This window comes from Carcharhinus amblyrhynchos, chromosome 6, assembly GCF_965287045.1.
Source record: "Carcharhinus amblyrhynchos chromosome 6, sCarAmb.v2.hapA, whole genome shotgun sequence".
Taxonomy (NCBI): domain Eukaryota; kingdom Metazoa; phylum Chordata; class Chondrichthyes; order Carcharhiniformes; family Carcharhinidae; genus Carcharhinus; species Carcharhinus amblyrhynchos.
The window spans coordinates 101,786,629-101,811,887 of NC_137329.1; the positions used below are offsets into that span (position 1 = coordinate 101,786,629).

At 40.2% G+C, this 25,259-nt stretch overlaps 1 protein-coding gene across 2 annotated transcripts; it reads right to left on the reverse strand.

The window, feature by feature from the left end:
- Positions 1–1,499: 1,499 nt before the first annotated feature.
- Positions 1,500–23,363, reverse strand: LOC145344166 (transcription factor EC-like). Of its 2 annotated transcripts, none has more exons than XM_080191081.1 (6): positions 23,248–23,363; positions 16,022–16,154; positions 11,018–11,074; positions 10,831–10,906; positions 9,834–9,981; positions 1,500–4,243 (listed from the first exon to the last, which is right to left on the reverse strand). In XM_080191081.1, exons 1-6 carry the CDS (start codon positions 23,308–23,310, stop codon positions 3,866–3,868), a joined length of 855 nt encoding a protein of 284 aa, XP_080047207.1. In that variant the 5' UTR covers positions 23,311–23,363; the 3' UTR covers positions 1,500–3,865. The 2 variants fall into 2 exon arrangements, with proteins under 2 accessions (XP_080047207.1, XP_080047206.1); XM_080191080.1 differs by having other exon boundaries at positions 9,834–10,014.
- Between the last annotated feature and the right edge of the window lie 1,896 nt (positions 23,364–25,259).

Consider the following 25,259-nt stretch of genomic DNA (forward strand, 5'->3'; position numbering starts at 1 on the left):
TGTACTCAGTGCCCCAGTTGAAGGCAGCAAGCATGCCATATGCTTTCTTAAATCACCTTAGCAACCTGTGTTGCCACTTTTAGGGCACCATGGACCTTCACACCCAGATCTCTCCATATGTTAATGTTCCTAAGAGTTCTGTCATTTATAGTATAATTCACATCCAAATTTGATCCTTCAAAATACATCACCTCACAGAAGGCAGAATGTCAATGATTGTATTACAAGTGTTGGGTTGCCTACAGGTCAATAGTTGAGGTCTGTGGAGGAATCGGGAGGCAAGTTAGAGGCTGGAAGCATTAAGTGTAAAAGGGAGTATCTGCATTTAGGTGCAAGTCCTGGGTGTGAGGAACTGGTACCACAGAAGTGAATAGGATGTAGTGCATTGAGCAGCAAGAGGTGGTATGGATGAACAGAAGATAGCCCTTACCAATAAAAGGTCTTTATTTCTTGTGGCATTGCTGCCAGAGCCTTGCAACAAGGCTCCCATGAACTGATTTCCCTTGGCACCTGTGCCCATTTCCTCTTGAGGGATTGCTTCCAAAGCTTCCCAAGGGACTGAATTTTAAAAAGGGCCTGCAAGAGCAGGGCATGATGTGGAGGCTACAAAATGAAGTGACATATCCATCAGCTTCCCAGCACCATGACATTTTACCTGAGGTGGCAAAGTTGATGGATACATTACACATAAGAACATAAGAAATAGGAGCAGGAGTAGGCCAACTAACCCTTCGAGCCTGCCCTGCCATTCAATAAGATCATGGCTGATCTGTCGTGGCTCAGCTCCGCATTCCTGCCCTCTCCCCATAACCCTTAATCCCCTCGCTTATCAAAAACCCATCAACCTGCATCTTAAAAATATTTAGCGAGGCAGCCTCCACCACTTCAACGGTCAGAGAATTCCAGAGATTCACCACCCTTTGAGTGAAGAAGTTCCTCCTCAACTCCGTTCTAAACCGCCTCCCCCTTTATCTTGAGGCTGTGCCCCCTAGTCCTACTATCCTTTCTGAGCGGGAAGAGTCTCTCCACCTCTATCCTATCCATCCCATTCATCATCTTATACGTCTCAATGAGATCTCCCCTCATTCTTCTAAACTCTAACGAGTACGAGCCTAATTTATTCAGCCTCTCCTCATAGCTCAACACCAAGGCCAATTGTACCACTCAAGTGTTAAACCATAGTATTTACCCTCCTAATCAGGCACCCCTAACAAAGGTCACCCCCCTCCCTTGCCCTCACCAACCACCTGCTCCCTCCCCTTGCCAAAGCCTGCCATTGAGTCATTGTAGCAATTCCAGCTGTGGCCATCAACTCCTTTCATTGACTGACAGAAGCAGCCATCCCATTTTCTTTAAAATGGAACATATTTTGGCATTTTCTTGTGCAACCTTTTAAGCTAGATTAAATGACAAGTGAGGACATATGATGATAAAGCTGAATATGAAGATAACAAGGCTGAATATGAAGATCACAAGTTCCATTGTTGTTTTGTGGAAAGTTTACTGTTTTAGTAATGTCCATTTCATTTGACTATGTACATAAAGATTTAGCACATGGATCTTTTACACAAGATTAAAAATCTATACAAATTTTACAAATGGTTATTGCATACAAAACTTGTAATTATACAATGACAGTACATTTCAGTAGTTTAATGACCTTGAAGAGAGATTGGGAGACTCAATCATCAGTGCTCAAGCCCAAAAATTGTTGCACAAGTATTTAGTTAATGCCATCATTAAGCTGTCAAAATCTTCATTTCTTCCCTCATGTCAAAGCTAGCATATTATCTGTGCACTGTTAAAGTTGTAAACCCATTTAGGCTTTCTAAAAAAGACTGGCTGAGTTTTGAATGAGTTTTTCCTTTCCCATTCTATTCTACATGTTAAATCATTCATACAGTTACATTACTTTCAGGAACTCTACATTGTTTGAAGAACAGCCTTCTGTAGCAAGATTGCAATTTGATCTCTATGTAAAAAAAAATTTGGATATCACAAGTGTTCCACACGGCACATTAATCTCTGATCAGTTTAGGACAGTTCCAGCAGGTCCAAAATTGTATTCAATTACACTGATACAATCATCATCAGTTAAATGAATAAAGGCTTATTATAAAAGATCATAGGTTTCAACATTTTATACTGCCTGGATCAAGTCCTGCTTCCCCAGCACTTTGCCAGTCTATGTTGGCACTTGGTTCCCCCCACTGAGCATTTAGAAGTTTAAGATTCTCATCCTCACCTTTTAACCTGTTCACAACCTCATAATTCTCCACATCTATAGTGAGATGGGAACCTTCCATTTCTCTTGGCTCTGGAGGGTCTCTTCTGCATTTACCATCATACATTTGGCAGCCATGACCTCAGCCCCACACAAGAATTCCCTCAATTTTCCACCTCCCTTTAAGACCTTCTTAAAACTCAGCTCAAGTTTTTTTTTTGGGGTCGCTTCCTGTCCCCATTTCTTGGCTCAGTGTCCCATACGTTTTATTTCCTGTTACTTTAAAAGCACTTCAAAATATTTTGCATACAAATGAATACAGTTGTTGAAAACAAAAAGAAATAATTAAGAAAAGCTCTTGCAATGCCCTTTTGCTGATTGCAACATTTTTAATTATGCCTTTCTTGCCTACCAATCAACAGGGTCTGACAATTAATACATTGTAGGGAAGATAGCTCTGACACCAAGGAAAATAGGTTACTCTTTAAGATGGCTTCTGAGGTACATTTCTATTTCAAAAGGAAGATCACTGTTGTACATTATGAAATAAAGCACATTATGAAACAAAACAATGTAAATTCCAAGACTGTTTGCAAAATACAAAGTTTCTAAACATTCTTTAGTAACTAAACTTTTCTGAAGACTCCTTGAAATTGTGGGAGCTTTCTTTCAGTGTTTTGAGAAAAAAATCAAGAATGTATTAAGTGCTTCCTATAATATGCACTCACTTAATGCATTACTAACAAACTAATATACACATCTTAGTTATATTCTAAGAAAGGGTTCTTGTGTAATACTGCAACATAATTCTTCCATATTTCCAGAAAGGAAGAGCCAGTATATACAACAGTTTAAAAAAGTTTCATGTGGGCACTTATTTTTCAAAATGAACTCACCCTCTCCCTTTTGCTCAAAAAGAAAACAGAAATGGGAAGTAATGCATGATTCTAATCCACACCCAGTTCACCAAGTTGAAAATCTCCCTTGAAGCACAAGAATGTAGTTGGGACTCCAAAAAAAGTACATGGCAAAGGGTTAGGGGAGGAAACAATTATACCTTACATTTCTAAACGATACAAACATTTTTTGTATTCAGAAAAAATGCAATTCCAGCTGACTCTTCAATAAACCATCTAGTATCTATAACCACTCAAACTGGAGACAGTAATGTTGTATCTACATAAAATAGTTTATCCAACTCATTTTTGGCAGATTCTTATTTCTATTTTTCTGTCCCTATGTCTCCTCCACAAAATTAGACATTCATTTTCAAGAAAGTAACAACTGTTCACTTCAATTTAAGCCCAAGTTTACCAATCAATTTGCAAATCTATTTGGGGAAAGAAATATTGGAGCTTTACTTTCCCTATTAGTTGTGCACACTTTTACATATTTCTTCTGAAAATATGCAACTCTTATTTTGTCCATGCAAACACTAGATCTCAACTTCCCTCGTGAAGGATTATTAATAGCAGCACCAAAAGGTGAAATAAAGAGCAAACCTGTGGAGAGGATTTTAACCTTCAGAGTAAAAAGTTTAACAGCTTGATGTGCAACTGGCACTCGGCATCAAGCAGTACGCAAATCATTTTTAAGTAGTGAAATGATCATCGTCCCTCAGTGTGTCACAAATGATATTTTTCATAATTCCTCATCATCTGTACTGAAACTGCTTCTCCTGCTGCTTCCTTTAGATGCGCCAGGTGATGTTGCTGACAACAGGGGGTCAGCAGCCAATGGAGAAATTGTATTATCCATTAGGACGTTATCAAGGCGGTTTTCCTGTTTCAAAGCAGCACTGAATGACAAGTCTGTGAAATGGGACAATGGATCCAGGAAGCTACAGGATCCTTCATTGAGTTCACTCAACATCTGAGGCAAGGTTGGCTGCTGCAGGTAATCAGGGCAATTGTCTCCTTGATAGGACTCATGCTTGACCAGGTGGGTCACCAGTTCTGTTGGACTAAGAGTCGAGGACATCGTGGGTAACCCATGGATTCGGGCCTGCATTTCAAGCTCCTGAAAATGAGAGAAAACCACCTTAAGTTATTTATAAATGCAAAACAAAACCATAGTTTGCTTTAAAATAACAAACGAGAAAGATACAACCTTTAATTTTTATTGGTTGCAAGACTTTTCCAGTACTTGAACTAAGTTACAACAATGTGAAATGAAACCTAAGGGTATTTCTTTGAGGTTTTGGGTTAGAAGAGAAAGTTAAAGACACTTATCGAAATGGACCTGATGTAGGGCTTTGAGTGCTTTTGGTGCGATTATGTAGCTAAACAATTCTACCCTTTATCATAAAGGAATTGCAGTGTCGGGGTGATGGAAGGAAATTTAACACGAGAGTTGCTTTCACATCTTAATTGAAGCTACTTATTTAGGTGAAACATTTATTGGTTACATCAGACTGTGCTTTAAAAAAAACTGATCTGCAATATTAAGATTGGTCTGATTTTTATTTGGTATCATTTTCATTTGAACAATCCCAGTGAGTGAATTAATCTTGAGGGCACAAGAGAATATGATTTTTTAAAAAAAGTTAAAATCCCAAGAGAAACAGTTTACTAGCGCTGTCAGTGCATCAAGTCAGACCTCATTACAGCCTTAGTTCAAACATGGAGAAAGGCTCCAAATTCCAGAAGTGAGTGAGAGTGACTGCTGCATTTAACAAGAGTGTGGTATTAAGATGTCTAAGTAAAACTGAATGTAATGGGAATCACAGGCTAGAATCAAGTCTAGCACAAAGGGATGTTAGTCTAAGTGCAGTGGTTAGTTCTACATTTCAGTGTCTGAGTTAATCCATGCCTAAATGCAACAAGTCCTTGATAACATTCAGACTTGGAGTGAGATTTTGCTGATACACGTGCCTCAAGGCTGGAAAATTCCATCTGAAGTCAACAGGCCTTTGCATGTTCCATGTCTTGCTGCCACAGGTATTGGAACAATCAGGAAAATTCTGCCCCAAGATTGAAAAACTGGCAAGTGTCATGCTCGATTGAGAGAATCAGATTGCTTTTGAAGCTCATTGTGCTTGATTTGTTGAGTGTGGGTGTGGGCTACAGAAAGAGCTGGGGACCAGAACTGTACAATATGGAACATATTGAAAAAACCTGTCAGATTGGTGTCATCTCTGCATTGCTCAGATGTCAACATACAAGTAACACTCACTTTGCCCACAGGCTGGACAATGATCATAGTCTAATCATCTCCCCATGATATTCAACAGCATTTCCATCACCAAATCAACATTCTAGAATGGAAAATGCTTGGGAGACGCAGTTGGGACTGCCAATGTAAACAGAACATTTACTCAAGTGTAGCATCGTGAATCCTACCAAACTAAATTTGGGGGGGGTGGGCAGCGGCGGTGGTGGTGGTGGTGGTGATGGAAAAACCACACTCCAACATACATAAAAGGAAAATGGTTTTGGTTACTGAAGATTAGTCATCTCAATCCAGGGGCATTGATGCAGGAGGTCATCAGGTTGGTGTTCTAGATCCAATCATCTTCAGTTGTTTCATCAATGACCATCCCTTTATCATAAGGGATGAAGTGGAACATTCAGATACTTGAACAACACTCAGGTTTGTGCAGACAAGAGGCAATTGACATTCATGCCACATAAATGCCAAGCAACAGCATATCTAACAAGAGCAAATCCAATCATCCATCTGAATTGGAATGGTATTATCATTCTAAATTACCACTCTGTCAACATTTTGGGAGTTACCATTGACCAGAAACTAAACTGGGTTAGTCATATAAATATTTTGCTACAAGAGCAACACAGAGCTGGGGAATCCTGCAGTGAGTAATTCACTATCAATTCCCCAAAATCTGCCAAACACACAGAAGGCACAAGTTAGGAGTCTGATGGAATACTCTCCCCTTGCCTGGGTGAGTGCAACAACAATTCTCAAGAAGCTCGATACCATCAGAATCAGGGACAAGGCAGATAGCTTGATTGACACCCTGCCCACCATCTTAAACATTCAGTCCATCCACCTCTAATGGACAGTAGTAGCAATGTGTACCATCTGCAAGATGCACTGCAATTACTCACCAAGGCTCCTTCAACAGCATCTTCTAAGCCTACAACCCCTCGAAGAGCAGCAGACGCAAGGGAACATCACCTGCAAATGCCCCTCCAAACCACACACTACCTTGACTTGGAATTATACCACTACTCTCTTTCACCATCACTGGGTCAAAATCTTGGAATCCCTACCGAGAGTGTACCTAAGCATATGCCTGCAGAGGTTGAAGGCAGCTGAGACCAATTAAGGATGGGCAATAAATGTGTTGTCAATAACACCCCACTTGTGGAATGACTGAAAACAGTGTCAAATGTTTTTTCAGGAAGCTTCACACCTTTGCGGATATCTAATTCAGGCTGTTGTAGCTGGGAGAATATCTTTTGTTTTCACAATTAGAAAATTGGAATGCATTTTTGAATATTTTGTTTAATGTTAAAGGAACACAAGCCATTCCATGATGCGTTTATAAACTCCAGCCTGAGTTAATAATCACAGGTTTAAAAATCACACAAGCTACGAGCTGCTAATCCCCAGTCACACAGGGAACATAGAAAAATCACAAGTCTTCATTAAAACAGACCCAGATAAGAGTCAAGGACCATAAAACTTGCAGTTACAAGGATGGCCTCACCCAGGCAGCATACACACAAGGCTGTCATTGAATTATACATAGCTGCAACTTGTTAGTATCTATCCTAACAAGGGACAATGAAGTTGTTTGGGGGGGGGGGGGGGGGGGGGGGGGGGGGAAAGAGATGTTGGTATAACTGGTTCAAGATGTAGCTATCATGTTTGGAAGGAAATAATTAAAAAAATATGTTTGGTGATATTATGATTAGATAGATGTGCACAAGTTGTAATTGGATAACTAATTTATGTTATACATTAACTTGTTTATTATGAGCTGATATAGATGACTTTTGTGCAAGTGTACATCTAATTGAATTAGATGCACCAATCTGGATGTATATCTGTCAGAGTGATGCTGTATTTGATGCTGTGGACTGCATCACTGCCATGTTGGAGTCTGAGCAATTGCTTGTAATAAAGGCCGATTTTAAACTCCAAAATTCTGTCTGATCTCTGGTGGGCAATGCAAAACAACAGCTTTCTCACCAACATCTCAAAAACACTGCCTATTTCATTTTAGACTTGGGGCTAGATAAATTCTGATAGCTGTAATCAGAAGTGTCTGGGCAGTGACATTGAGAGTTATGATTAGTTTACAGCTCATGAACAGTACAACTTAATTTTGAGAGTCAAATTCTTAATGGAAGTTCTTCATTCAGATTAAGCACAGAAGTATCTGCTAATAGGCTCCAGAATAGAAAAGGCTGTTGAGGGGAAAACTGTATGGAAACAGGTAAAGAATTGAATGTTTTTTATACAACTATATATTATTATTTATAGCTGGATCAGAAATAAAAAATGGTTCCAAAACCAGAGAAGTTATATATATTTTGGAAGAAGGAAACTATAAGTAGAACAATACTATTTTCAAAAGGGTAGAACAGAGGCATTTGCTGGGTGAATACATAGAAACCTTTGCAGAAGGTCAGACCTAGTTTGAAGACACTTTCAAAAATATGTTTCTAGAATCATTGGTATTACTAGAATTCAAATTATAGAACAGGCCTCAGCTGGAGAATCAATTCAATTCTAGACACCACACACTAGGAAGATTATCAAAGTCTCAAAAGGGTGAAGATATTTTCTAGATTGTGCTGAGGGATTTAGCAATGTGACTGCATGACCTGGTGCATCTCTCAATGTTGTCATTATTAAACAACATGATCAATGTTGGTGTAGAAGAGCATGCCAGGAGCAGCACCAGGCACACCTTAAAACAAAGGTGTCAACTGGAGGAAGCCATAACATAGTGTGTGTTCAAGCAGAATATAGACAGCCAATTAAAATGATTCCATAACAAAAGATCAGATGCAAGTTCTGTAGACTTATTGCATTCAGTCATGAATGCAGGTAGACAATTAATAATGGAAGGAGATGGAACCCAGTGCACAAGTGGGGAAAAAGAAAGTTGAAGCACTCAGTCCCCTTCAGCTACAAATACCAACTGAATGATCCAAAATAGGCTCCAAAACTCCACTTGATAAAGAAACAATTAAGCCTACTGCAAACAGCAACAAGTACAAGCCCTGACCACGCACAGGCTATGGCTATATTATCAGTAACTTGCACTGCAGAAATAGCTATTTCCCTAGCCAGTACAGCTATAATTCTGGCATCCATCAGGGAATGTGGAAAACTGCCCAAAATTGGCAGTCAATCACAGGATAAAACCAATCCCCCCCCATATCCAATTGGTATACGCTTAGCAACATCCCAATCTACACACACATGCAGTTTGGATTCTCCCTAGATCACATGGTTCCAGACCTTGTGCAGCTTTGTTCAAAGTGTGGAATTCCAGGGGCAAGGTGAATGAACAGGTTGAGGGTTTTGCCCTGTGTTCAAATAACAATCACCATGAGCTCACACAGGAATGACAGGTAAGCAAAATTCTGATAAGCAGCTTTGACAGCAATAAGTGAAAGCAAAAGGTGGCACAACAGTTAGCACTGCTGCCTCAGTGCCAGGGTCCCATTTCAATTCCAGATTTGGGTCACTGTCTGTGTGGAGTTTGCACTTTCTCCCTGTATCTTTGTGGGTTTCCTCCAGGTACTGGTTTCCTCTCTCAGTCTAAAGATGTGTGGGTTAAGCTGATTGGCCATGCTAAATTGACCCTAGTGTCAGGGGGATTAGCAAGGGTAAATGCATGGGGTTACGGGAATAGGGCCTGGGTGGGATGGTGGTCAGTACAAACTTGATGGACTGAATGTCTTCCTTCTGTTCTGTAGGGATTCTATGAATACCTTTGACTCCAAGATAGCATTTGACCAATTGTGACGTCTAGAAGCCCCAATAACATTGGAACAAATGAAAATCAGGGCAAAAACTATTCAGCGGCTGGACAAATTTTGCAATGCCTTGGGCCAAACAATTTTTAGCTGCTTCAGTGACCTGCCCTCCAGCGCAAAGGTTAGAAAATATTGACCAAAACTCCCCAGCTGTTTGTTAGTAGTGGATTTTCTAGTCCCACCAACAGCACAACCTTCACTGCTCATTTCCTAGTGGTGTTGGGTGGCTTAACCTAATTGACCCAGACCTTACTCCTGTAACCTCATGCATTTACCCTGCCACTAGCAGATGGAACACTGCCTCTTGCTGCTGAAGAACCCGCTGATGAGAGGCCAGAGAGTTCTGACCAATTATGTTTAAAAATACTACTTGATGAATGCAGTGTTTAATTCCATTTGCAATTCCTCAGCTAATGAAATAGTCTATGCCCACATGCAGAAGAACACCACTAAGGGCTGGGCTGAAGGCAAAATCATCATCATGCCCCAAAAGCACCAGGCATTCTAACAGGATTTTAGCTCCCTAACCTTGATGTTTTTGTATCATCCCGGGAGTGGGTGGGTGAAGCATGGCAGGAGTTTGCCATTGACCAGACTGGACCAGCCACAAGCACATCACATTTTTGGCCTTGAGGATCCTTACAAACCTGAATTCGCAGCAGTAGTCTCCGGTTAGCTTGTTCCAGTTTCTTTTGCCTGTTTTCTAACTCTCGGACACGGTGCTGTTCTTTCTGGAGCCACTTGATGTACTCCACAGATGCTTTCAAAATGGTACCTTTGTTCCAACGCACATCACTGCAGAGCAAAAGGTCATCTTTTAATAAAAGTCTGCCTCAGCAGAATTTTATCAAAAAAGGAGAAATTTATTCAAATTAATATTAAAAGCTAGGAAATTGCTGAACAGTTACTTTAAAAGTCAAAACAAAAATGACAATGTAATGAGTGTTGTGGATTCTCAATTAAATGCGAGTTCTGAGACAACAATAGGATATGCATTTAATATTTGCACTTAATTCACCAATGAAACACGTAACAACTGGTCTTAACCCTCAACCTCAGAGGATAGCATCATTTTCAGACTGGATGCCAATTTATAAGTAGTCTAGTCCATCAACAGACTGGGGATTAGCACCCTATGCAGTCTGGTTTGAAACCAGTTATTCATAGAATCCCAGGCCCATTCCTACAACCACATGCATTTACTCTGCTAATCCCCCGACACCAATTTATCATGGCTTATCAACCGAACATGCGCATCTTTGGCATGTGGAAAGGATGCACATGTTTTTAAATATACTACCAAACATTTACCTCAGTGCCTTTGTCCCAATTTTAATTACTTGGGTTAAAGTGAGTTATTCAGAATGAATTCTGTTGGATCAATCCTATTCTTTAATATCAAAAGCAAGTTTCCAAAAATAGAATCTGGGATCTTCCACATAACAGGCTATGCTAACTGGTTTCTGTCAATGGATTTTATAGCTGTTAGTGCTCGTTTCTAAAGCATTTAGATCCAGAAGGATAACTTGCTTACAAGTTCAGAAGTATACTTCAGGGTTGTAAGTCACCGATTCAGGTTTCCAGAGAAATACAACTGAAACCCAAATATTAAGAAGAGTTTGATCTATATTCATCTTTACTTACGGATCATTGGACTTTGGAATTAAGGTACCAAGCTCTTTGATACGATAATTGATGTTGAATCTTCGTCTTCGTTCAACTGTTAAATAACAAGAGTTAAACTAGTCACACAAGGTAGTTAAATTCAATTAAATATGAATAAAGCCTGATGGAACAACTACTTCTCTATTAGCTTTCTTTCCATACTTACTCAAGTTGTGATTATCTTTCTTTTGCCTTTCTTTGACAAGTGCACGTGTTTCAGCATCTGCAGCAGTTAGAGGGTTTTGTTAGTTTCATGTAACCATGAGCTTCATTTTAAATGAAAAAAATTCAACTATATGCATTGATAGACTATTGAAATGGCAGGCACAAGTCTATGATAGTCATTCATAAACACATCTTGGTAAACCATCTTTGCAAACAACTTCTAAATAAGTCCCCATTTCTGAATTAATTTATTCCACAGGAACTTCCCAGAAATGAAATTAAATTTTCTTATATACAGCCCCCACTCAAGAATATCCAGAGAGAAATAGTATTTGTCATCACAGCAACTAATCTTAATCCAGTTAACCAGCAAAATCTACTCAAGTGCGCAATTGTGAATTTTTATAAAAAGCCAGTGTTTGAAGTAAATCACAATCTGAAAGACTGCTATATTGATTTAAATATTGAAGGGAGGAGTTTACTCAGCTTCCTAAATTCATTAGGCTTTAGTAGAGCATGATGTTAATTAAAATGTCAGACAGAGGGTCTTATTCTTGGTTACAGAAAGTGCTTAAAACACCAGCTGAAACTATCTTTTTATGTTGAATTAGTGGAATGAGATAGAAGTCTTTTTGTTCTTTAATAGATTAAGTTTTTCACTTTCCCTAGGACTACAGGCAAACAGATTGCAAAATGGATGGGATTTCCTCTGTCTGCAATTTCTGAGGAGGGTAATAGAGTTGTACAAATGTGTCACAAGCTAGAAAAAAAATCTATTCTTTTTAAAGAGCACAATTAACGGAGTACTCCTTTTATAAGAGCAATATGCCTTTGTCACTTTCAATAGGTCCAGTGGATGTGGTTTATTTAGACTTTTGACAAGATTTCACAAAACAGGCCACTAGTAAAGTTAAAGCTAATGGGATTGTAGGTAATGCCTTGAGATGGATAGAGAGCTAGTTAGCAGATAGGAAGCAAAAAGTTAGCATAAATGGGTCTTTTTCTGATTGGCAGTCAGTGACTAATGTGGTTCTGCAGGGATCTGTGCTACAACAACTAATTACATTATATATTAGTGATTTGGAAGAGGGAACTGAATGTATTATCTCCACATTTGTAGATGATACGAAGTTGGATGGAAGAGTGAGCTATAAGGAAGATGCAGAGATGTTTCAGCGTGATTTGGACAGGCTGAGTTTGTGGGCATCCCCATGGCAGATGTAGTGTGGATAAATGTGAGGTTATCCACTTAGGCAGCAATAATAGGAAGACAAATTATTACTGGGCAGCACAGTGGCAAGCACTGCTGCCTCACAGCACCAGGGACCAGAGTTTGATTCCCCGCTTGTGTCACCATCTATGTGGAGTTTGCACATTCTCCCCATGTCTGCATGGGCTTCCTCAGGGTGCTTCAGTTTCCTCCCAAAGTCCAAAGATGTGCCTGTTAGGCCGATTGGCCTTGCTAAATTGCCACTTAGTGCTGGGGGACTAGCGGAGTAAATATGTGGGGTACGAGGATAGGAGCTAAGGGGGAATTGTGGTTGGTGCAGGTTTCATGGGCTGAATGGCCTCTTTCTGCACTGTAGAGATTCTATACTTGAATGGGTGCAAATTGAGGGGTGGATACTCACACCTTCCGTGCATCAGTTGCTGAAAGTAAATGTGCAGATACAGCAGGCAGTAAAGGCGGCAATAGCTTTGACAAAAGGCAGATGGGACTCGAAACATCAGCTTTTTTCTCTCCTTACAGACGCTGCCAGACCTGCTGAGATTTTCCAGCGTTTTCTCATTTGGTTTCAGATTCCAGCAACCACAGTAATTTGCTTTTACCCAAGAGGAATACTATGTTGGCCTTCATAGCAAGAGGATTTGATTATAGAGATAAGGATGTTCAGCTGCAATAGTACAAGATGTTGGTGAGGCCACAACTGACATACTGGCAGTTTTAGTGTCCCTATCTAAGGAAAGATGTCCTTGCTATAGAGGGAGAACAGTGAAGGTTTTACAGACTGATTCCTGGGATGGCAGGACTGTCATAGGAGGAGAGACTAAGTTGGTTAGGATTATATTCACTGGAGTTTGGAAGAGAGACAGGGGACCTCATAGAAACTTATAAAATTCTAATAGGATTAGACAGGATAGATTCAAAAAGAATGTTCCCAATGCTGGGAGAGTCCAGAACTAGGGGTCATAGTTTGAAGATAAGGGTTATACTTTTTAGAACTGAGGTGAGGAGAAATCTCTTTTTTACCCAAAGTGTGGAGAGGCTGGGGAATTCTCTACCACCGAAAAATAGTTGAAGCCAAAAACATTGTCCGACTTCAAGAAACTAGATACAACTCGATGCTAAAGGGATCAGGGAGGAGGAGAGGAAAAAAAAAAATCAGGATATTGAATTCAATCATCAGCCATGATCAAGCTGAATGGCAAAGGAGGCTCAAAGGGCCAAATGGTCTACTCCTGCTTCTAGTTTCTATGTTTCCAGGTCCATTGTACAGACAAGAATCATAGATCATAGAGTGGGGCCATCAAATCGGCACTCAGAGAGCATCTTACCCAGGTCCTCCCCCCACCCCTGCTGCAACACACGCATTTAGAGTCATTAGCCTCGTTCGCTCCAAAACTGGAAAATCCCATCCAAAAAGGTCCATGAACCTTCCCATAGTCCGCTCCTCACCCATTGCAATTCCTGTGGTGCGTGGGATGGTAAAATTCACCCCATAAAGTCATAAAATGCAGAGAAGTCCCTCAGCCCATTGAGCATACTGACAATATCTACCTCAAAGTGCACTAATCCCATATCCTGGCAGAGATATAGAATACAAAAGTAGAAATGCAATGATGAAACAGGAGACCGTAACTAAAGTATTGTGTGCAGTTGTGGTCAGAGGTGCAACAATATACGATAGAGTCAATGTAAAGCTCTTCAACATCTGAAAAATAGTGATAGTAGGAAAGAAATTATGGGAGGCATAAACAATCCTTTGGGAGATGCTGAGATTATAAACAGGAGTAAGAGGCTACATTTGATTTCAATGCTGTCAGCCCTTATGGATGAGGAAAGGTTTGATGTTCTATTATAAACATATCCCAGTAAGCTCCCTTTGCAAACAATAAGTCCCCATTTTTGGATTACTTAAGTTATTCCAGTAGAACTTATCTGAAATGCAATTAGATATTCTAATAACTGTCCCACTCAAAAGTATCCAGAGAAAAATAATATTCATCTCCAAAGCTATTCCAGTTATGTCTGGAAACAAATAAGTTCAAAGAAACAGTTCATTGTGATGGAGATAAGACAACAGAAACAGAGCAAAGGAGAACAGGAATAATCTATTAAGAGTCAAGTTTTTGTTTTCATTGTGTCGGGAAGCACAATTATTGTCAGAACAAGCCCCAGTTGTGGAATGACAGACAGGCATCAGGTGCCTTTATATGGCACAGTGGTTAACACTGCTCCCTCAGTGCCAGGGACCCAGGTTCAATTCCAACCTCACATGATTGTGTGTGGAGTTTGCATGGGTTTTCTTCATGTTCTCCTCCCACAGTCAAAAGATGAGAGAGTTAGGCTGAATGGCTATGCTAAATTGCTCTTACTGTCAGGGGAATTAACAGGATAAATACGTAGGATTATGCAGATAGGATCCGATTAGGATTATTATAGGTGCAGGTTCAATAGGCCAAATGGCCTCTGTCTGGATTGTAGCAATTCTATGATATCACAACTGTCAACAGTGCAGAAGCATTGTCTGCTGTCCACCAACACCAAGTTGTAGCATCAGGTTCTGACCTTACAGACAGAGTGTGGGAGCCTTTAAGGATTGTAGTCTGACATTCAGCTTCACAGCTATCAAACCAGGTGCAAAAAGAAAGAAGAACTTTAAGTTGGGAGGGGCACCATCCCTTACTACTCCCTAATAGATTTTATATTTAGCTGCAGTTAATGCAATTATTTTTTGAAAAGGGAATTAGGCATCTAAAATATAGAAATTCTGAGAAGAGAAACTCTACATTCATGCATGCAGAGTGTTCTTTAATAAAGAAAATTCCATGTTTCACCAGGCAATTTATATAAGATATGGCTTGGCTGAAAGCTAAACAGCAACTATTGGCCTCAGAACTGAAACACAAAACGTATCAAAGGACTTGAACATCAGAGAATTAAAAATTGCTAGGGAAAGGAAGATGCTTCTTGGAATCACCTTTTCCAACAAATGATAGAGAAGTTCCAATTCCAATCATTGGAAATAAAAAGATGAAGGTTAATAAAGAGGTGAAGCCAGATGTTTAAAAGAGGCAGCCAGTGTTTACTCTTGTTAGAGACAAGAAATTATCCTTAAAGAAACACTTTCATTATTCTATTCAAAAGGATGAACAAAGGAGTAGATCTTTGCCAGTAAACTCATTATTAAAAGATACATATAACAATGTATAATAGCTTAGTTAAGTGTTTTAAATTTGCAAGTAGTAGACAAATTCTCACAATTGTACTCCTGATACCCAGCATGGAGGATTCTTGTACATCACAAAGCATCTCATACATTGAGATTTAACCTAAAGTGAGAAATAATTGGAGTATCCTTTGCAGACATAATCTCAATTAATTTACAACCATTACAAGTATCAGTCCAGGAAAAACACTGACGTCTACATCCAGGACATGTGCTGCCTGACCATAACAAGAATTAATTCCATCTGTGTAGATATCGTGGATAAGACACTACTTTTGAAAATAATGCAGCTAGTTTATTTCCCTCAGATATACCAGTCCAATTGTTCCTAATGGTACCTAATACTAACAGCCATGTGTTTACTAAAGCACATTTGGAATACACTTTCAAAAACAAAAAAAAACACATTTGGATTAATTTAAGCAGATTACTATCAGAACTAGCTTTTGTCCCATCAGAAGTTTTCTAGATGGAATCTAAAACAAAGTCAAAAAGCTTGACCACAATGATCACACAAGGATTTCCATTGCACTATTGATTAATATAACACTTACTTCCAGGCTGCGTAGCTGTAATTTCTCTTTTCATTGGAAGATTAGTAGAGCAAGAACTACCAGTGAGTCCAATAGTAGTTGCAGTCATTCCTGGTTCTCCAAAAACATCTAGAATACTGCTGGACAACGGCATCTGATAAAGCAAGAGGAAAAGAATGAAATAGGCAAGAATTCAAAGCTTTGAAAGTAGTGTCAAGGTGTTGCTGTCTGACACTTTAAGAGTATAGATCTACATTTACACTTATCTGTCACTACTGTGACAACATGCTCAGAATTCCCCTTGGTTTGAAAACACTGGAGCTCTGAAAATGAGTAAATGTAACCTATCATGCTGAAAGCAATTACTTCAATTACCACCTATTCAATAGTTTTCAGCAGCTTTAAAAATAATCAAGTGCACCTCAACTTAATTGAAAACAATCACAGGTGAAGCCAACTATTTAGATTCCATGCTTTTACACAATTTACGAAGCAAGTATCTCTTATGCATCAATTAATCAATTATTATGATGGATCAATGGCAATTATTCCATAGAAAAAGAATGAGATGTGCTATGTGGAAGAGCTACTCAGCAGGCAAAATGAATGCTATAGAATGCATTGGAAAAATAATAACCCCCCTTGTCAAATGCAAACATGAATGTGCCTTTTACTTAAATTTATGAGGATTTATATCACACAGTTATCCAGTTTCATCCCACTTTCAAGCTCTTGGGATCTAACTCTGTAGGCTTCTGCACTTTGAGTGGCTCTCTTTTCACATCTGCTTACCTGAGTTACTTTTATACTTAAAGGTCTGATTTTAATCATTAGTCACTAATCTCAAGTCAGTTACAATTTAAATGGCTATTGTTATTTTATTATGATTGTTGGAACCAAAAGGTTAGCAGAATGTTGTGATGTATAAAATTATGAAAGGCATAAATAGAGCAGACAAGAAGAAAGCTGTCCCCGTGGTGGAAGGATCAGTGACTAGGATGCATAGAGTTAAAATGAGGGGCTGGAGATTTAGAGAGGGTGCACTGAAAAGCTTTTTCACCCAAAGGGTGGTGAGAGTCTGGAACTCACTGCTGAAAGGGTGGTGGAGGCAAAGGCCCTCGTAATATTTAAGAAGTATTCAGATGTGCACTTGCAATGCCATGGCAGACAAGGCAAGAGACCAAGTGCTAGAAAATGGGATGAAAATAGTTGGGCAGTTTGTCTTTGACTGGTGCAGATACAATGGGCTGAAGTGTCTTTCTCTGTGTTGTATACCTCTGTCTCTGTTCCCAGCTTGTCCTTAGCCCTGGGTTCAGTTGCCTGTTGACCTCTCCTGCTGCTTCTCTCAACAACTGACCTCACCTCCTGGTGGTTTTCGGCACCTCTATGTTGTCGACCTGTTTTGGGTCAAGTCGTGAACCTACTTGCCTTTCACAAAGTAAAATTTCATCAGCTTGTGCTCCACCTCCACCTAATTACCTCTCCATGCATTGTGCGCATGCACCTCAATTAATCATTAGTACGGTTCAAATCAGTGTTTTCCCTCTCTTTTCAGCAAATGCAAAATAATCAGGCTCTGATTGGAAGCTCAGTGCACTGTCCAGTATGGGCCTCCCTTCCTATGCCCAACCCTGCATTAGTGAGGGCACTGTACCCAGGACCATTGTATTTCATTGTAAATCTACCTCTGGAACTGAGATGGTTGACCTTCAACAACCACAACCATCTTACCTTGTAATAAGTATGACTGCAATCAGTGGAGAACTTTCCTCTGATTCCCATTGACTAGAGTTTTGCTCAGGCTCCTTGATGCCACATTCAGTCAAATGTTGCCTTGATGGCAAGGGCAGTCATACTCACCTCACCTCTGAAATTCAGCCCTTTTGTCCATGTTCGAACCAAGTCTGCAAACAAGTCAGGAGTTGGGTCTCCACATAACTTTCCCCTACACTAATGCACCACTGTGTCCAAATCTTGGACTCTATCTCATCAAATCTGAGCCAAATTTTCTCAAGCCACTGACATTTATTGAAGATGTGCTTTCTGTGGCATCACACAGGTATCCACCAGACTCACATTCTTCAGTTACAACACCTCACCTATCCTGCCATCTTGGTTTTGTTTGTATTTGATTAATTAGGTTTGCAGTTAAGAAAATCACTTCACAATTGTATATAATGTACGTAAATTTGTTCAGAACTGATTGTAGCAACTGCCCAAACATTTAGCCAATTCATGTTGTGTAGAACCAGTCATATATAAGTTAGGGCATAAAGGGACATCACTTTTGTGTGTCTTGTGCAATGCATATGTACAGGATTCAATCTCACAACTCATTGTGTCCCTACCATGTGACAAAGTAGAAGGATTCCTTCACATCCGCGAAGACCATTCAGGACTTGCATACAATCAGAGATGCCTTGTCCATGTACTCATTTGACATTGCTAGCCAATTCACCAATGTACTGCCTAAGGAAATCATAGATATTTACTCTGCATCACGATATCATGATAATCTAGACCTGGAACTTCGCATCTGCATTAGTCCACAAACAAGCATCATCTGGGTACTGAAGTTCTGTGATTGAGGTTGGATTGGAACAAAGGTCACGGTGGTTGGATAGTTTACTGTTTCTCGGTGACTGATGGAGAATTTGTTAGAGGAGAGGAGCAGTCTTGCAGAAAGGGAGGTGTAGAAGAGGGTTGCTGCAGTGACAGCCTTGTTTGATTCCAAGTAGATAGTGACCAGGAAAGGAAACGCTGACTCTCCTTTCTGTAGCATCTGAGATAATTCAGTTGATTCATGGCACAGAGGTTCGCACTGTTGCCTCACAGCACCAGGGACCCAGGTTTGATTCCCGGCTTGGTTCACTGTCCGTGCAGAGTTTGCATGTTGTCCCTCTGTCTGCGTGGGATTCCTCCCACAGTCCAAAAGATGTATAAGTTAGAATTATAGAATCCCTACTGTGCAGAAGGAGGCCATTCAGCCCATCAAGTCTGCACTGACCACAATCCCATCCAGGCCCTATCCACATAACCTCATGCATTTACCCTACTAGTCCTCCTGACACCAGGGTCAATTTACCAGGGCCAATCGACCTAACCTGTACATCTTTGGAGTGTGGGGGGAAACTGGAGCACCCAGAGGAAACCCACACAGACGTGAGGGGGTTCTTTCGGGTCAAACCAAGTAAACAAGCTCAAATTACATTAGGACAAAGAAAAAGGGGACGGATCCCCAAAAGGGGAACGGCCCGAACAGAAACAAAAAGTACAAAGGAAACTTAAGAGACGTCAAATCAAAATGTGATTGTCGGGGTCTATAACGCACCTCAGCCCCTGCGGTGCCCAACGGGCACAGAAGCCGTCGACTGTGTCCGCGGACACCGCATGCTCCCTCTCCAGGGACACCCGGCCGCGAACGTAGCCGCGGTAGACGGACAAACAGTTGGGACAGACGGCCCCCCCCCCCCCGATCACCCGCTGCCTGGACCTGTTGATGGCACATCTCACCAAGCCCAGGGGCAGGTTCACGCAGACGTGGGGAGAACATGCAGACTCCACACAGACACTGACCCAAGTCGGGAATCAAACCAGGGTCCCTGGTGCTGTGAGGCAGCAGCGCTAACTACTGCGCCACCTCGCTGGCCCTGGTGCATTAGCCATGCTAAATTCTCTCTGTGTACCCAAACAGGCACCAGAGTGTGGCAACTAGGGCATTTTCACAATAACTTTATTGCAGTGTTAATGTAAGCCTACTTGTGACACTAATAAATAAACTTTGAATTTTAAAACAATATAAATCATGAACAAAGCTGTATTATCCAGGTACGAATGGATGAATACAGTTCTCTGTGGACTCCAAATTCTTTCAAGATTTTCATTCATCCCATTGGCAACTTATGAAACTTATTTTCCCTCCAAGAGCACCTGGAGAAATTTCTAGTCACTTATGCAGCATTTATTTAAGAGTTATTAATGAGGTTTTACTGCATAGCTTCAAATCAGGGTTCTTACAAACAGAGAAAGGAGTGATCTTGCATTCAAATCACACCTTTGCAGTCTCAGGACATTCCAAAATGCTTTACTGCCTTATGAAATACCTTTGTACTGTAGTCCCTATAATTTGCATATGGCAGATTTGCACAGACAGCAATGAAATAAGTGAACAAATAATCTGTTTTAATGATGTAGTTTGAGAAATAAATGTTAGCTGGGACACTAGTAGAAATCTTCCTTTCTCCTTCACATTTTGCCACACTGATTAACATCTCATCTGAAAGATGTCATTTCCAACAGTGCAACACTCATAGAATCGTAAGGACGCCATTCAGCCCATCGAGTCTGCATTGACAACAATTCCACCCTACCCCCACAACCCAAGTTTTACCCTGTTGGTCCCACTGATGCTAAGGGGCAACTTAGCATAGCCAATCAACTTAACCTGCACATCTGCAGATTGTGGGAGGAAACCAGAGCATCTGGAGGAAACCCAGACACGAGGAGAAAGTGCAACCTCAAACTCCACACAGATAGTCACCTGAGGCCAGAATTGAACCTGGATCGCTGGTGCTGAGAGACAGCAGTACTAAATACAGTGCTAATCCCTCCATGCCACAATGGAGTGCCAACCTATTTGATTAAATCTCTAGACTTGGATTTGTATCCACAGCCTCAGGACTCAGAGGTGGGAGGGTTATCACTGAAACCAGAATGATGAGGCTAAGAATTCTGTTATGGTATAATTAGGGAGAACAGATTTTATATCAGCAATGGTGTGGAATTAAGTCCCTTATCATTTTCCTTTTACTTGAAGTCACACCTAAGACAAGCATTGTACTTAACGCAGCACCATTTGTAACCTCATGATGTCCCAAAGAACCTTTCAGCTACTGAAGTTGCTTTTCTGAAAGACAGACACCGTTACATTGTCGAAAACACGGCAGACAAATCGCACGCAAGTGAGCTCCCACAAACAGCAATGAAGTAATGACACCTTTCCTCCGGACTGCGAGAGGAAACCGGAGAACCCGGTGGAAATCCACGCAGACATGGGAAGAATGTGCAGACTCTGCATAGTGACCCAAGGCCGGAATTGAACCCGGATCCCTGGTGCTGTAAAATTATATTGCTGAACAACAAAGATTGGGCGGCGGTGGGGAGAACTCTCCTGGCTCTTCTTTGAATAATGACATGGGTGATTTTAAACTTGCTCTTTTGATTTATCCAGCTTCTAATGTTTATCTTTCACTTGTGAAAGCTCTCGAGAAATGTTGCAATGCCCTGTCCATTATTTCCACATTGTTTCACCATTTCCAAAAAGTACGGCTGGCGTGATATGGGGAATTTACTGAGAGAGAAGCATTGAATTAAAGTGCCAAATTCCATTCCGCTTTAACCTCTGTGTTTAACCCTGCGTAAAGTAGTCAAATTGCAAAAAATAATGGATGAATTTTGAACTTACACCAAATTGAATTTGTAGCAATACCGCAGACTAACTAATGCAGTTTTGAAAGATTGCCTTCACGAAATGTCACGTTCCAGTATTACAGATGGCACAGTGGCATAGTGGTTAGCACTGCTGCTTCACAGCACCAGGGACCCGGGTTTTATTCCTGCTTTGGGTCACTGTCTGTGCAGAATCTGCATGTCCTCTCCATGCCTGCGTGGGTTTCCATTGGGTGCTCTGGTTTCCTCCCACAGTCCAAAAAGCAAACATTGGCCATGCTAACTTCTCCCTCAGTATAACCGAACAGGAGCCGGAGGGTGGCGACTAGGGGATTTTCACAATAACTTCATTGTAGTGTTAAAGTCAGCCTACTTGTGACATTAATAAATAAACTTTAGAAAATTTTAAGACAGCTTTTCTACATGGAAAAAATAATGTTGAATTTAGCTAACACTTTGAGAAATCTACCCAGAGGGTAAAATATTGCAGTGACACGTTTAGTTTATAGTAGGCATTCATATTTAAATGTTCTTACTGTCAATCATTTTTATTTTGCCTTTAGAAAATGCTTAGATTTGGATTGTTTTGAAAAATACAAAAAAAGAGAATTCAAATAACATGACCACTTACTCATTCTATGTTATAGTCAGCAATTAAAGTCATTGCAAAACTACTAATAATTACATCACATAAGGCAAGACATTGTGCTCTCCCTTTTATACTTTGTTACTTTATAATCTATTGATAACCTTTGAAAGTTGAAAGGCCTCACAGCAGAGAACATCTAAACTGCATTTGAAACATTGTACCATGCTAACACTGACTGAAAATGTTGCATTGCTATTTTTGCATTACCCCGCACTATAATACCCTTAAAAATATGGCCATTGTATTGTCTGATGTCCATTTTAAAAAGGCAAATAACATTGTTCAAACACGTTTCATTGTGGACTCATTTTGAAAGCAGCTTCTGAAAGTACAGTGGCCTAAATTCCTTGTTCGCGACTGGTATTTTCCGGTGCTACTGAAAGTGAATGTTTCATATGGAACATGTTTTATATGGAACATTGAATTTTCCGTCCTCACCTGCCCTGGATAAGGCCGGAGCATCCCGCTCACTTGGCTAAAGAAAAACTATCAGCAAATTCTTACTACTATATTAAAGGAGAAATATCAAAAGCTGCACAATGCCAAGAATATTCTAAATTTGCACCATTATTTGAATAAGCAAAGCCACTGTAAGTTTGCTACTCCTTTACTTCATAGAAATCCTACAGTGCAAAAGGAGGCCATTTGGCCCATCGTGTCTGCACTGACAACAATCCCATCCATGCCCTATCCCCGTAATCCCACCTATTTAGCCCGCTAATCCCTCTAATCTATGCATTCCACGACACTAAGGGGCAATTAAACATGACCAATCTACCTATCCTGTACTCTTTGGACTGTGGAAGGACACCGGATCACCTGGAGGAAACCCACACAGACACGGGGAGAACATGCAAATTCCACATAGACAATGACCCAAGCGGGGAATTGAACCCTGATCCCTGGAGCTGTGAGACGGTAGTGCCAACCACTGGGCTACTGTGCCGCCTTCTGATGCACAAATGATGATGCTACTGCCCTTTCAGGAATCTGCCTTCAGTTTGGCAGTTTTGTACTGAGGTAATGTACTCCATTATGGTTTTTCTCAGGTAAGATATTTTGCTTTTGCACATATCTCTCAATAAAATATTTCCAAAATCTACTGATGATTAGAAGTATAGTCCAAACAGCAAGAACATCTCTTTCTTACCAGTTTTATTTTCTGTGGCTCTATCAACTCCACAATAGCAATTGTTTTGCTCTTTTCCTTCATTTTAACCTCTCTTCTTTCTTGGAGCGACGATGCGAGCCGAAGTTAAAGCACATGTAGTGAACATCAATTCACATAAACAAGTGAACTCTGGCTCCTTGGACTTTAACACTAGTCTGATATAGAATTTATTAAGAGCAAAATCGTTCTCCTGCAGGCTAGTTCAGCTCTTTGATGTCGCATCAAGCAGCGCAATTGTTAATGTTTGCCGGCTTGCAAGAAACTATTTAAACAAAAGTTAAACAACAGTGCGACTAATCAATAGAGCTGTCTTTCACTGTCAGATATTTGAAAGGGAATCCCAATTTGGATATTAGAGATTTTACTTTCCAGGACTTGTCATGAATAAGTTACCTTTATCTTTAATTTTTTCTTTGTTTCTGGAAATATTAATTCCGAGCTGCATTCAGCATAGTTAGTACCAACAGTAATTTTGGCTGTCATACTTGGAATGCCTGGGAATAATGCATCAACACCTTGCAATGTTGAATAGGGGGATTGCAAGGCACCTGCTTGATGTGTACCATGCTTCAATTGATATGCACCAAAATAATGTAACATTTGCCTATCCTATTGAGACGTTTCAAGTTTAGTTCACTTCACCTTGTTTTTTTCAGTTCACTTCATGCTGGGGTGGCACAGTAGTTCGCACTGTTGCCTCACAGCTCCAGAGACCTGAGTTCAGTTCCTGGTTTGGGTCACTCTTTTTGTAGAGTCTGCATGTTCTCTGCATGGGTTTCCTCTGAGTGCTCCGGTTTCCTCCCACACGCCAAAAGACGTGTTGGTTAGTTGCATTGGCCATGCTAAATTCTCCCTCAGTGTACCTGAACAGATGCTAGAGTGTTCTGACTAGGGGATTTTCACAGTAACTTCATTACAGAGTTAATGTAAACCAACTTGTGACACTAATATTCATTGCAACTGACAAAATAATAATAGTTTCAGGACTTTCGGGGATTGTGTTTTATTTGATAAACAATATATTCACTGCGCAATTTAGAATCATCCATCTGTTCAATATGGAAAAACATAAGGATGATATTAGTGTTTGTTGTGCCCATTTTTCAGATGTAAAATGGATGCAAAACACAACCTGGATTGTGATTACACAGAAATATTAATTCTGTTTCTGTCTCCATCGATGTTGCCAATGTATTTCCAGCATTTTCTGTTTTTAACTATCATCATACAAATTGGCATTTGATAGTACAGAAGTTGAACATTACCGAGAAAAAGGGGACCATTTTTGTTGAAGCATTTTGTCTTGTAATTGATGCAAAAAGTTTCTTCCCTGCTGCCATCAGACTTTTGAATGGACCTACCATATATTAAGCTGATCTTTCTCTACACCCTAGCTATGACTGTATCATCATATTCTGCACACCTTCCTTTCCTTCTCCCTTATGTACTCACTGAACAGTATGTTCTGCCTGTATAGTGTGCAAGAAACAATATTTTTCACTGTATCCCAAGACATGTGATAATAATAAATTGAATCAAATGCACTCATCAGGAGACTTTGCATGAATACCAATATCAGGGCAAACAACAAATGTGTGCTTTCTGAGAAGAAAATGCTGATTTGTTGTCAAGTGGGGACTTTTATTGGTAGAAGCATTGTAATGGAGATTGGATCAGTTAATGGTGATTGGCAGTTAACTGAAAAGCTTTGTTTGAAATGTAAACCAGGCAATTTAGTTCTACTGGGCAAGGCATTGCCTTGGCAATGGTATTCCTGCAGAGATCTTTCAGCAATATTATTAGACTGGTTTATTTCTAGTAACAGATTCAATTAGTCTGTATGGAATGGAAGACTAATGAATCTGTTTACATAGTTTCCCTGATTCTGAGCATTGCACAAATTTCTTTCTTACTCTCTTTGCACTCTGGGATCAATAACATCTATTGCCAAGGATTAATTTCCTTTGAACTATTCCGGATTGAATCAGTCT